The following is a 14,948-nucleotide window of genomic DNA, read 5'->3' as shown; positions in this document are numbered from 1 at the left end:
CTTCTTTCTAAACATTCTGTTATTGATTTATTCTTGTCTTTCAGATCATTGTTTTGTTGCAGTATCGAACTTCTATTAAGCTTCTCAGGTGACGGGCTGCTACCCTGGCATTCTCCTGTAAAATGTCTTGATACAATTTTGAATTCATTGTTCCCTTGACAATTACAATCTGTCCAAGCCCTGAGGCAGCAAAGCAGCCCCAAACTATGATGCACCTTCCACCATGCTTCACAGTTTAGGGTGAGCTGTTGGTGTGCAGTGCCCTGTTTCCTCCAAACATAGTGGTATGCATTTCTGCAAAAAGTTCAACTTTTGTTTCATCTGTCCACAGAACATTATCCCAGAAGCTTTGTAGAACACCCAGGTGGTCTTTTGCAAATTTGACACATGCAGCAATGTTTGTTTTGGAAGAGTTGTGGTTTCCTCCATGGTGTCCTTCCATAAACACCATTCTTGTTCAGTGATTTTCTTATAGTGGACACATGAACAGAGCCTTCAGCAAGTTCAAGAGATTTTTGCAGGTCTTTTACCCTTGGATTCTTTTTCACCTCCTTCAGCACTGCACTTTGTGCTCTTGGTGTGATCTTTGCAAGATGCCCACTCCTAGGGAGAGTAGCAACAGTACTGAACTTACTCCAGTTGTAGACAATTTCTCTTACTGTGGACTGATGAACACTCAGGTCTTTAGAAATGCTTTTGTAGCCTCTTCCAGCTTCATGCATCTCTACAGTTCTTCTTCTAAGGTCCTCTGAAAGTTGTTTTGATCGAGGCATGATGCACATAAACAGATCTTTCTTGAGAAGAGCAGGCTCTGTCAGTAACCTGAATTTGGGTATCTTTTTTTTGGGCAGGGCACCTCTACAACCCACCCCTCCAATCACAGCTCATTCATTGGAACAGCTGACTCCAAAGAGTTTTTGTAGAAGGCATTACCCCATACTTTTTCCAATAAATACATGTAATATTGGTTTGTTTTTTCTCAATAAATAAATGAACCCGTATAATGTTTATTGTGTTATTTATTTAATTGGGTTCTCTTTATCTAGTTTTAGGATTTGCATGAAGATTTTATCACATTTTACATCATATTTATGCAGAAATAGAGTTTATAAACTTTCTAGCACAACTGTTTGTTCTATGTATCTCAATAGTACCTGTAATTATCTCATCTGTATGAACAGTATGCAAGACAAAGCTTTTCACTGTGTCTTGGTACATGTGACAATAATGACAATGTGACAATGAAAATAAGCAAAGTCAGGGAAGGGGCAGCCAGGGATGTGAAGCTGATGTAACAATTGAACAAGCCAGGAATTGGTTTATTAGTGACACATGTGCTGAGGTACAGTGGGAAAAACTTGCCCTGCATACTCTGTTCATGCAAAATCAGATGGTTGTGGTACAGTGTAGAGCAATTGTAATACAAGTGATGAGTGGGTCTGTAGGGAGCAGACTTCAGTGAGTCTCCTCACTCCGGTGCCAGCCTGATCATGAGTAGTGGAGCAGAACTGGGCATCTGAGTGGCATCTACAACCTCACCCATCAATAACCAAGGCACAGTCATCGACCAGATCAAAGCGCTGCTCAGTTATGCATAGAAGCTGATAAAGGGGACAGTAGCATAATTGAACAGCCATGACTCTGCTGGCTGTGGAGAGCCCAGCCAGGCTGTAGTCCGTCAGCAAAGGACTGACCAGTTTGATGCCACTGAAAGAGAAAAATGGCTCGCATTTATGTTGCACCATTCTCTGCTGGGCACAGGCCAGGTCTTTGAGGGACACTGCCTCAGCATCACTTGTCCTTGAAGGGTACTTTCCCGAGAAAGGTAAAATGACCTGGGACAGGATGGTTTAACAGATGTAGAGCTGTGGCCTCACAGCATCAGTAATTTGAGTTCAAATACAACCTCCTGTGTGGAATTCGCACACACTTGCAGTGACTTTGTCAGTTATCTCCTAAATGCCATTGTTGTGCATATTGGTGGGATAATTAGCTTTTGTGAACTGATTCTAACGTGTGAGTGAGTAGTTCAATATGGTGGATGTTGTTGGGAGCGTGGGGAGATTGTGGATAATTAGAATCATCGGGTGCTTGATGTTCAGCACAGTTTCAGTGAGCCAAAGGACCTGTTTCCATGCCTTATAATTCTGTGACTACGACTATAAATCCTCCTTGCTGTCTAAACCCTGTGTGTTCCTGGGTGTGTGAATGCGTAGATGTAGTGTTGAGCATCTCAGTGGAGATCTCACAACCTCGTTTTTGATTCCTCCTGTGTTGTGTGATCAGAGCTCGAGGCATCATCTGGGTAATTGTCCTCAGTGCCAAATCTCAACCAAACTGTCATCTCTTATGGATCTGGCTTTATCAAAGTTAATTTGCTGCGATATCCAAAAGTCGATTTCTTTGCTGTGCCATCTTGCAAAGGAATCTTTAAGGTTCTATGGGATAATGCAAGGGTGACCTTGCATGGAGTAAAGAGATTGTTTGTCATAGACGTGTGGTTGCCTGGTGCAGGGTAATGTTTCTTTGGTTGCTTTTTTCCACAGGACAGCAAGTTCTTGGTTTGGTGGAGAATCAGAGTGATTGGTACCTTGGGAACTTGTGGAAGAACCACAGACCTTGGCCAGCATTGAGTCGAGGGTACAACACAGGTACGTGTGCCATCAGCTGGTAGATTACTATACCCTTTCCTCCCTTTGTTGTAAAGTGCTCAGGGCAATTTCCTAACCTGTTTCTAACTGAAACTAATGATATCTTCACCTCTATGGATCTAACCCTTCCGGAGCAGAAACTGAGGTGACATCGTTCCCTAACTAATCTAGTCCCTTGAAATGGGCCCTATTGTTAAATAGATTCCAGAGTTTGTACCCAATGCCCTCCAAATGATAGAGAAACATCTTTGATTGCCTTCCCATCAAAAACACAAAGATTGAAATCAATCTCTGAATTTGAGAAAACTTTTTTTAAACATTAAGTAGAAATCTAGTTCAGGCCATGCTAATTTTAGAAAAACAATATTGGGCTTCGTGATTATTATCCTAGGTTCCTCTTGAGCAGTTTAAGAGAACAAATGAAGATAGAAAATGAAAAATAAAAAAATGTCCTTTTGATGACTTAGTGTGTGAGCCTATGGTCAGGAAGCACGGAGGCAATTACAAGCAGTGAAATCCCACAAGGTGCAATATGATAACTAGCTGAATAATCCGCTTTGCAGCTTTTGCTTTGGGGATATTTATCCAGGGCACAGTAGCGAGCTCCCCTCGCTGTTATTTGTGGTAGTGCCTTGGAATTTATTGCATCTAACCAGTAAGGAAGATGCAATCCCATTTTAAGTCTGGTCAAACAGTGTGTGTAACACCAAATGCAGCATCTTCTGCTTTAATTTATACAGCTGTTTTATTGCAGCTATAGCCAAAGTTGGGACCTAGCTTTACATAGAAAGCTATTGTGAGGAGATGCATATTAAGGAAACAGTTGAAGAGGAAATGGAAAGGTGGAGGGAAAGAGTTTGAGAAATCAGGATCAATATTACTCAAAGTACTATTCGCATTGGTGTGACAAAGGGAGAAGGTGCTGAGTGTAAAGGAAGAACTGGGGGAGCAGAAAATTAGTTATGGGGCTCAGAGAAACTTATGGTGCTAGTTAATTGAGAAAAATATGCTTTAAAAGACATGCTTTGAGAGACCACATGCAAGAACAACTAGCTCTGCTAACTTCAGAAAAGACCCACCAGTACGTTACAGAGTTAAACTGGGAGAACTACACTCACCCCGACCAAACAAGGTTCCAGTGATATGCCCCACAACCTCTATCCACACCAAACTCTATATACCAAGACTAGAGTCCAGTGTATACCTTCAAAAAGTTGCTGCTGGTTTTGCCTGTGTAACTGAGTGAAGTTTGTAGCATTCAATTGTTAGAACAAAGCTGGCTGCCTTCATGATAATTTGATACTAGTTCCGTTACAAGACCCTTACAATTAATGCTGATCATAAACCAGACGGCTACTTTATCTGTTACCCAAATACACACCTTACAGAACCATACATTCTTAACACATATTCTGCCTTTTATATGAACAGTTGTAATAATATAGGCTTGGTGTTCAGAACTTGTTGCTCTGACCTTGTAGGGAAAATCAGAGTTACTGAGAAATCTCAGCGTTATCTCTGCAAAACAAAATTAGAGTGACATAAAGCTGCTATATACACTCAGCGCCCTCTTTATTACATCTATATACTTAATCCGCACCTATACCCCTGTTCGTTAATGGAAATATCTAAACAGCCAATCACGTGGCAGCAGCTCAATGCATAACAGCATGCAGACATGGTCAGGAGGTTCACTTGTTGTTCAGACCAAACATCAGAATGGCAGAAGAAATGTGATCTAAGTGACTTTGACCGTGGTGCTGGACGGGATGGTCTGTGATCTCAAAACTGCAGATCTCCTGAGATTTTCGTGTACGGCAGTCTCTTAAAGTTTACAGAGAATAACATTCAGTGAACAGCAGTTCTGTGGGTGAAAATGCCTTGTCAGATGAGAATGAGCAGACTAGTTCAAACTGATTGGGAGGTGACAGTAACTCAACACGCATGTTACAACAGCGATGTGCATAAGAACATCTCTGAATACACAATCTTGAAGTGAATGGGCTACAGCAGCAGAAGACAACACTGAACTCCACTCCTGTAACCAATAAAGAAGCCATTGAATATATATTGTGGTTCCTCAATGAGTTGGCACCCGTAAGAACGTCAGGTCCTATTTTTTTTTAATTTTTGGATGGTTCTTTTATTAATTTAATTATAAAATAGCAAGAAACTATGGTAGCTCAGTGGTATAGTGCTTAGTACAGCTGCTTCACAGCTCTAGAGATTCGGGTTCTATACTGACTATGGATGCTGCTGTGTGGATTTTGCAAACTCTTCCTGGAACTGTGTGGGCTAATCAAGATGCCTTAGTTTCTTTTATACCCCAATTGATGTGCTTGTACATTCATTATTTAAGGTTCAAAGGTTCATTTAATATCAGAGGATGTATATTCTCCGATGTAGTGTCTTTTAAGAGACTCTTAGATAGGTACATGGAGCTTAGAAAAATAAAGGGCTATGCAGTACGGAAATTCTAGGCAGTTTCTAGAGTAGGTTACATGGTCAGCACAACATTGTGGGCCAAAGGGCCTGTAATGTGCTGTAGATTTTTGTTTCTATGTATACAGTATCCAACCAGAAATTCGTACTCTTCCGAGGCATCCACAAAACAAGAGACCACAATGAATGAATGATAGAAGCATTGAAGCCCTGTCTACTGCAAATTGCCTGTAGTATAGGTAGATAAGTTTAAGATGAGATTTCATAGTAACCCAAGAGATAATTATTTTTTTTACACGGAGGATGGCGGGTACATGGAATGAACTGCTAGAGAAAGTGATTAAGGCAAGTGCAATAAGATTTAAAAGGTATTTGAACAGGTACATGGAAAAGATGGGTTTAGTGGGATATGAGTCAAATGCAGACAACTAACTTTGCATGTTTGCCTTCATTTTGAGAGGAATGGAACATGGAAGCTAGGATATACTGTTGAGGTTTTGTAAGGCGGTCAGACCGCATTCAGAATATTGTCATAGTCACATTACAGCACAGAAGCAGGCCCTTTGGCCCATCTAGTCCATGCCAGACTATTATGCTGACTAGATCACGGACTCAGCTCCATCTACTTGTCTTTTGCCTATAACCCTTAATTCTCTTGATATGCCACAATCTAACTGTGTCTTAAATATATTTTAATGAGATAGCCTCTACTGCTTCCCGGGGCTGAGAATTTCACAGATTCACTTCTCTGTGGGAAAAGCAGTTTCTCCTCATCTCCATCCTCAATCTATTCCCTGAATCCTGAGGCTATGTCCCCTGATTCTAATACAGAGGAGATTATCATCAACGATCCTAGGAGTAGAAGTTGTGCTGTTTGAGGAGCATATGAGCCTATATATGGGCCTATATATGGAGTTTTGAAGGATGAGGTGAGATCTCATGAAAATCTACTAGATATTGAAATGTCTATATAGAATAGATGTAGAAAAGATGGTCACTATTAGTAGGTGAGTTTATGATCTAAGGGTACAGTCTCAGAATAAAGGGACATCCTTTTAGAGTTGAGATGAGGAATTTCTTCTGGCAGAAGGTGGTGAATCTGTGGAATCCATTGTCACAGAGGGCTCTGGAAGCCAAGTTATTGGGTGTATTTAAGGCAGGGAACGGTAGGCTCGTGATTGGTCGGGTGGTTAAGAGTTGTGAGGAGTAGGCAGGAAAATGTGTTTGAAGGGGGATAAAAAAGCCATGATTGAATGGTGGAGTAGGTTTGACAAGCAAAATGATCTGATTCTGCTCCATTGTTTATAGTCTTATGACATGTTGGAGGAACTGGGCCAAGTGATCTGTTTCTGTTCTGCATTATTGCAAGTCGGGGAGACCTAATAAGTATGTTGGGGAGAATAACTTGCAGGAGCAGAGGGAGTAAGGATTCGTTATTATAAATTACTCCTAGGGCAGGTGGGTAACAAGGTTACAGGGAAAGAGAGAGGAAAACAAGTTACAGGGAAATAAATTGGGGAATGGAGTGGACAGGGTTGCTCTCCATGGAGCCTGCATGCTCCCAGTGGGCCGAATGGCCTTCTCCTGTGTCACAATAAGTATGATAGAAATAGAAGAGGAGATTAGATGATATTTTAGAGCTGCTGCAACTGCAGAATCTGTTACTGATGTGTATTGTCATCAAGCTGCTCCTTTTAGTTTACAGGGGAGGAAAGGGAGCGACAGAAGAAATTAACAGCAATTTCTATTCACCAAAAGCAACAACAGGCAGGAAACAATGAGATGCACATCAAGCATTGAACCAATAAATCATTCCTGATGGATGGTTATAGACCCAGAGCATCATGAAAGTCTAAGTAGCAGACTGGATGGATTTGGAAAGATGAGGATTTTTTTTTCCCCTCTGTAACTGTTTTTGTTTCGGTCTTTTTGATAAAAGACCATTAGTGGAGTTTTCTTTGAGATCTGGAAATGACTATTAGGTAGGAAAGCGGCGAATTACCCTGCCATATTCTGAATTCCTGGAAATTCATTGGAAAATAAAATGGATGTGCAAGTCGGGCAGAATTTGACACAGTGCATGAAAGGGTCAATGCATGAAAAGGGTGGAAGTGTATCGAAGGAACTCGGGTATTTTTGGTGGGCAGATGAATAAGTGGGAGAAGAAAGGGAACGTAATCAAATGTGCATCTTCTCTCAGAGACTTTACTAATTAAAGAGGATCAAGGGATAAAGGATAAAACCAAGAATCAGCAGTTAGCATGGAAGGGTGTTTTTAAGGAAAGATATTTTAATCAGCCTTTACCTAAAAAGTCAATTAAAACAATGACTCTGATGTGTCAACCTTAACTAGCATTATAACCACACTCGGTAAAGCTTCGTCATTCAATGGAGATTTGTTTTTCAGAAGTGAATAACTTCCAATAAATCTAAAATCCCAATCCAATTATTGTCCAAGCAATATTATAGTTGACACATTGGCACTGAGGGTGGTACAGCTGGCTCGCAGTTCCAGGAAACTGTGTTTGATTCTGATCTCCAGCATGGTTAGTACGGGGTTCTCCTATGGCAGGGTTTCACTCTCCTCCATGTACTGAATTAACTGTAATGATAACTAATATTATTATTAATAACCAGTATTGTAGGTGAATGGCAGGAGAATTGGTGGTGGTGGTGGGCTGGTGTTTTGGATACTGAGAGAATAGATAGGATGGAGAAATCAAATAGTGGAAGAGGGATGCTCTGAGACTTGGTGTACTTGGGGCAAATGGGTCTCATTATTGTAAAGAAATAGAGAATTCTCTTCCTCTTCCCCCAGAGCCCTGTTCATTTCATGACTATACTTGTGGAATGGCAAGGATGTTGCCAGGACTCAAGGGCCTCAGTTGTAGGGAGAGTTTGGGCAGACTAACACCCTATTCCTTGGAATGTAGGAGACTGAAGGGGTGGCTTTACAGAGGTGCATAAAGTCTTGAGCGCCAGAGGTAGGGTGAGTGCACTCAGTCTTCTTCCCAGGGAAAGGGAATCAAAAACTCAAGGGCTCAGGTTTGTTAGAAGGGTGGGATGTAAAAGGGACCCGAGGGGTAACTTTACGCCAAGGGTGGTGAGTTGATGGAATGAGCTGCCAAGACGGAGAAGGTTGAGGGAATGGGCAGGTATGTGTAGAGCAGGGGTTGCCAACCTGGGGTCCACAGACCTCTCAGTTAATGGTATAAAAAAGGTTGGGAAACCCTGGTTTAGAGGGATATGAGTCAAATGCAGGAAAATGGGACTAGATTAGTTGGATATCTTTGTTGGTATGGATGAGTTGGGCTACAGGGGTTGTCTCTATGCTGTATCCTCCTATGACCTAATGAAAGCTGAGGGGTATATAGAGTTCAGAGTACCTATGTAAAACTGTCTGTCACACAGCCCTCTTCAGGTGGACTGTCATCCCCAGGGGCCTTTCTCACATCTGTTATGTCACTCACAGCTCAGTCAGTAGGGCTATTGTCCCTGAGTCCAAAGATGTTGATTCAGGACTTGTGTTCATAAACCAAGGCTTAATTCACTGTGCTGAAATGTGCGAGTAAAATCTGGTGCCCTCTTCTATCACAACAACATCACAAGATTGGGCTATCTAATCGCTAACAAGTGGCAGCTTGTAGAGACTCGATGCATGCAAATTGAGTGTTGTATTTCCACCACTCCCACAGAGGCTTCACTCTAATGTCCTTCCAGGACTGTAAAAGTTTGGAGTGATTTCAGAACATTGTTTTGTGTGTGGACATATAAAAATTAAGCCATGTAACCTGGTTTCTGTTCACCTGTCATTTGTCCTGCCCCATGTATGGTCACTCTTGGTGAATGTATCTCCATTCCTAGAATTCTGTCACTCTGAACCTTCATTCCTTGGAGACCATCACTAATCCCCTACCTTTGCCACACCTCTGTTTACCCTGGCTGTTTATGTGGGGTTATTTTCTGATCTCATTGAAGCCTGTGAAATTATGGGAGGCCTAGATAGAGTGGACCTGGAGACGATGTTTCCATTACTAGGAGAGTCTAGGAACAGAAGGCACAGCCTCAGAATACAAGACTACCCTTTAGAAGATAGATAAATAGATACTTTATTGATCCCAAAGGAAATTAGTGTCAAAGTAGCATTACAAGTGAACAGAAGAGAAGTAAGGAAGAATAAAAAAGAAGTTACCTCAAATGTTCTAACACATCCCAGGCTATAGGTTGACTCATTAGAGAGCCTAATGGCCGAGTGTAAGGATGACCTCATACATCGCTCTTTGGAGCAGCACAGTTGTCTTAGTCTGTGCCTCCGGCACAGAGTCCGGCCCTGTAGCTCGGAAGGGTAGGGAAAGGAAGAGGAGGGCAGTTGTAATAGGGGACTCGATAGTAAGGGGGTCAGATAGGCGATTCTGTGGACGCCGTCCAGAAACCCGGATGGTAGTTTGCCTCCCTGGTGCCAGGGTCCGGGATATTTCTGATCGCGTCCAAGATATCCTGAAGTGGGAGGGTGAGGAGCCAGAGGTTGTGGTGCATACAGGTACCAGTGACATAGGTAGGAAAAGGGAAGAGGTCCTGAAAGGAGAATATGGGAAGTTAGGAAGGGAGTTGAGAAAAAGGACCGCAAAGGTAGTAATCTCGGGATTACTGCCTGTGCCACGCGACAGTGAGAGTAGGAATGCGATGAGGTGGAGGATAAATGCGTGGCTGAGGGATTGGAGCAGGGGGCAGGGATTCAAGTTTTTGGATCATTGGGACCTCTTTTGGCGCAGGCGTGACCTGTACAAAAAGCACGGGTTACACTTGAATCTTAGGGGGACCAATATCCTGGCGGGGAGATTTGCGAGGGTTACTGAGGTGACTTTAAACTAGAATGGTTGGGGGGTGGGAATCAAATTAAAGAGACTAGGAGAGAGGAGGTTAGTTCACAACAGGGGCATGGGAACAAGTGCAGAGAGACAGAGGGGTGTAAAATGAGGGTAGAAGCAAAAAGTAGTAAGGTGAAAAGTAAAAGTGGCAGGCCGACAAATCCAGGGCAAGCATTAAAAAGGGCCACTTTTCAGCATAATTGTATAAGGGCTAAGGGAGTTGTAAAAGAGCGCCTGAAGGCTTTGTGTGTCAATGCAAGGAGCATTCGTAACAAGGTGGATGAATTAAAAGTGCAGATTGTTATTAATGATTATGATATAGTTGGGATCACAGAGACATGGCTCCAGGGTGACCAAGGATGGGAGCTCAACATTCAGGGATATTCAATATTCAGGAGGGATAGACATGAAAGAAAAGGAGGTGGGGTAGCATTGCTGGTTAGAGAGGAGATTAACGCAATAGAAAGGAAGGACATTAGCCAGGAGGATGTGGAATTGATATGGGTAGAGCTGCATAACACTAAGGGGCAGAAAACGCTGGTGGGAGTTGTGTACAGGGTACCTAACAGTAGTAGTGAGGTTGAGGATGGTATTAAACAGAAAATTAGAAATGCGTGCAATAAAGAAACAGCAGTTATAATGGGTGACTTCAATCTACATATAGATTGGGTGAACCAAATTGGTAAGGGCGTTGAGGAAGAGGATTCCTTGGAATGTCTGTGGGAGGGTTTTTTGAACCAACATGTCGAAGAACCAACTACAGAGCAGGCTATTCTAGGCTGGGTATTGAGCAATGAGGAAGGGTTAATTAGCAATCTTGTCGTGAGAGGCCCCTTGGGTAAGAGTGACCATATATGGTGGAATTCTTCATTAAGATGGAGAGTGACATAGTTAAATCAGAAACAAAGGTTCTGAACTTAAAGAAGTTTAACTTTGAAGATATGAGACGTGAATTAGCTGAGATAGACTGGCAAGTGACACTTAAAGGGTTGACGATGGATATGCAATGGCAAGCATTTAAAGATCGCATGGATGAACTACAACAATTGTTCATCTCAGTTTGGCAAAAGAATAAATCAGGGAAGGTAGTGCACCCGTGGCTGACAAGGGAAATTAGGGATTCCAAAGAAGAAGCATATAAATTAGCCAGAAAAAGTGGCTCACCTGAGGACTGGCAGAAATTCAGAGTCCAGCAGAGGAGGACAGAGGGCATAATTAGGAAAAGGAAAAAAGATTATGAGAGAAAACTGGCAGGGAACATAAAAACTGACTGCAAAAGCTTTTATAGATATGTGAAAAGAAAAAGATTGGTTAAGACCCCTACAGACAGAAACAGGTGAATTCATTATGGGGAGGAAGGACATGGCAGACCAATTGAATAACTACTTTAGTTTTGTCTTCACTAAGGAGGACATAAATAATCTTCCGGAAATAGTAGGGGACAGAGGGTCCAGTAAGATGGAGGAACTGAGGGAAATACATGTTAGTAGGGAAGTGGCGTTAGGTAAATTGAAGGGATTAAAGGCAGATAAATCCCCAGGGCCAGATGGTCTGCATCCCAGAGTGCTTAAGGAAGTAGCCCAAGAAATAACGGATGCATTAGTGATAATTTTTCAAAACTCTTTAGATTCTGGACTAGTTCCTGAGGATTGGGGGGTGGCTAATGTAATCCCACTTTTTAGAAAAGGAGGGAGAGAGAAACCGGGGAATTATTGACCAGTTAGCTTAACATCGGTGGTGGGGAAAATGCTAGAGTCAGTTATCAAAGATGTGATAACGGCATATTTGGAAAGCGGTGAAATCATTGGACAAAGTCAGCATGGATTTGTGAAGGGAAAATCATGTCTGACAAATCTCATAGAATTTTTTGAGGATGTAACTAGTAGAGTGGATAGGGGAGAAACAGTGGATGTGGTATATTTGGATTTTCAAAAGGCTTTTGTCAAGGTACCACACAGGAGATTAGTGTGCAAACTTAAAGCACATGGTATTGGGGGTAAGGTATTGATGTGGATAGAGAATTGGTTGGCAGACAGGAAGCAAAGAGTGGGAATAAACGGGACCTTTTCAGAATGGCAGGCAGTGACTAGTGGGGTGCCACAAGGCTCAGTGCTGGGACCCCAGTTGTTTACAATATATATTAATGACTTAGACGAGGGAAATAAATGCAGCATCTCCAAGTTTGCAGATGACACGAAGCTGGGCGGCAGTGTTAGCTGTGAGGAGGATGCAGGGTGACTTGGATAGGTTAGGTGAGTGGGCGAATTCACGGCAGATGCAATTTAATGTGGATAAATGTGAGGTTATCCACTTTGGTGGCAAAAACAGGCAAACAGATTATGATCTGAATGGTGGCCGATTAGGAAAAGGGGAGGTGCAACGAGACCTGTGTGTCATTATACACCAATCATTGAAAGTGGGCATGCAGGTACAGCAGGTGGTGAAAAAGGGGAATGGTATGCTGGCATTCAGAGCGAGAGGATTCGAGTACAGGAGCAGGGAGGTACTACTGCAGTTGTACAAGGCCTTGGTGAGACCACACCTGGAGTATTGTGTGCAGTTTTGGTCCCCTAATCTGAGGAAAGACATTCTTGCCATAGAGGGAGTACAAAGAAGGTTCACCAGATTGATTCCTGGGATGGCAGGATTTTCATATGATGAAAGACTGGATCGATTGAGGGGGGATCTTATTGAAACGTATAAAATCCTAAAGGGATTAGACAGGCTAGATGCAGGAAGATTGTTCCCGATGTTGGGGAAGTCCAGAACGAGGGGTCACAGTTTGAGGATAAAGGAGAAGCCTTTTAGAATCGACATTAGGAAAAACTTCTTCACACAGAGAGTGGTGAATCTGTGGAATTCTCTGCCACAGGAAACAGTTGAAGCCAGTTTATTGGCTATATTTAAGAGGGAGTTAGATATGGCCCTTGTGTTTAAAGGGATCAGAGGGTATGAAGGGAAGGCTGGTACAGGGTTCTGAGTTGGATGATCAGCTATGATCATACTGAATGGTGGTGCAGGCTCGAAGGGCTGAATGGCCTACTCCTGCACCTATTTTCTATGTTTCTATTACTAAACGTGCTCCTCTGTTCAGTTAAGGTGGCATGCAGAGGGTGAGAAACATTGTCCAGCATTGCCAGGATTTTCCATAGGGTCCTTTGTTGTAGCACAGCCTCCAGTGTGCCCAGTTTGACTCCTATAACAAAGCCAGCCTTTCTAATCAGTTTATTGAGCCTGTTGGCATCACCCGTGTTGATGCCATTTCTCAAGCACACCACAGAACAGAGATGAGAATGGATTTCTTTAACCAGAGGGTGGTCAATCAGTGGAATTCATTGCCATGGGTGGCTGTGGTTGCCAAGTTATAGGATGTATTTGAAGCAGAGGTTGTTAGGTTCTAGAAAGATCATGGGAAGAAGCAGGATAATGGGTGAGATGAAAAATAAATCAGCCAGACAATGTCTGAGCAGACCTGATGGGCTGAATGGCCAAATTCTGCTCCCATGTCTTGTCATCTAAATCAAAGGACATCTAGAAATTGCATCCTTGTGTTGCCATAAAGCCAACTCCATCACCTAAGAGCTCCTCCCATTCTCCTGACTTGCCTGTAGCAAGCTCTGGCCTGCCTTGCACACTGAATCCCAGATAACCTGGTGCTATTCCCAGCAAGTCTCGAGGAGCAGTGCTGCTTTTATTTTCGGAGCAGTCGATGGCTGGATTATTACAGGTGCCTGCGGCCTTGCCTTCAACTCAGAGAGTTTGATGGGTTGTGGTTGAGTCACAGATCAAACAATCTTTTTGCAGTCAGAGCTCTGAGAGAGAGCTTCAAAGGTTTAAACTGCTAAACGAGAAGACAATCAGTCAAATCTGGCCTCTCAGCTGCACGTTAAAGAAGATGTTTGAATCTCAACATCTTCAACAACTAGAGATTTTGCAATGCAAACAAGGCTTGCTTTGGTTATCCAGGTTGCAAAAGACACCAGCCCCTCAGCATTCAATGAGCTAAGCATCACTGGTTTTGCAATGATGGGATGCGTGATTGCACCAAGGGGATTATTGCGGGTGTCTTGCTGAAGACTGGAACTGGGTCAGATTTTTACGATATGGTTGAGAGAAGGAGGAAGGGAAGGGATGATACTGGGGCTTTTCCCCATTGGCAGGCCTCGGCAACACAAGGGGCATCTTTTTTTTAAAATCTTCTGACAGCAGTGACAGAAGGCAGAAGCATTCGATAATGCTGCTTTCATGCTTCTCCTTTTCCGCTCCCCGGAGACAGAGAGATTAACCTCCCAGCTTCTCTCTGTCGCTGTCAACTGTCAGTTTGAATAGACTTGGATGGACAAGATGCATGTTGTCACGGTGACGAATGGAGCTCCACTCCGCACCCAAGGTGCCTGCAGCTTGCCCTCCACCCCTCAGTCAGCTGTGGAGTCTTCTGGAAAAAGCAGCCTGCTGTTGATTGATTTAGCCGTCTTCAGTTTGGCATGCTGCAGTTTTACTTGAGCTGTGAGCTCAGGTAGAAGTCCATTCAGTCCAAGGCATCTATCCAGCTGTCGGTGCTGTGCATCAGCATCTTCTCGTCTGCTTCACCTTGTCCGCAAGTCCTTGCATTCCATTTTTATTGTCCAAAACTCCCTTTAAGAGCATCAATGCCATAAAGTGAGCCATGTGATGTCTAAGTTCCCCAATTTAAACCATCTAAAGAGGTTTCGTCTGACTCCTTTATTGGTGACTATCCACCATTTATATCGCCTTCTAAATGGACACTGCTGGATCAGGTCACACCTCAGCATTTTAAGAAACATAAGAACTAGGAGTAGGAGTAGGCCACTTATCCTGTCAAGCCTGCTTCATCACTCCAGAAGATTATGGCTGATTTGGCCATAGACTCAGCTCCACCTACCTGCCTTTTCCCCCACAAACTTTAATTCCCCTGCTATGCAAAAATCTGACCCTGCCTTAAACATATTTAATGAGGTAACCTCTA

The 14,948-nt window shown here is 43.0% G+C and overlaps 1 protein-coding gene across 5 annotated transcripts in view; it reads left to right on the top strand.

Annotated features, from left to right (window-relative positions):
- large1 (LARGE xylosyl- and glucuronyltransferase 1) overlaps positions 1 to 14,948 on the top strand; it is a 442,193-nt gene that overhangs the window by 294,599 nt on the left and 132,646 nt on the right. For all 5 annotated transcript variants that reach the window (XM_072268022.1, XM_072268024.1, XM_072268023.1 and 2 more), the window contains one exon: positions 2,547 to 2,651. In XM_072268022.1, coding sequence (XP_072124123.1) covers positions 2,547 to 2,651 — 105 coding nt within the window. The remainder of the gene's footprint in view (positions 1 to 2,546; positions 2,652 to 14,948) is intronic.

Source organism: Mobula birostris, chromosome 9 (genome assembly GCF_030028105.1).
Source record: "Mobula birostris isolate sMobBir1 chromosome 9, sMobBir1.hap1, whole genome shotgun sequence".
Classification (NCBI taxonomy): domain Eukaryota; kingdom Metazoa; phylum Chordata; class Chondrichthyes; order Myliobatiformes; family Myliobatidae; genus Mobula; species Mobula birostris.
This window is presented reverse-complemented; position numbering and strand designations above follow the sequence as displayed.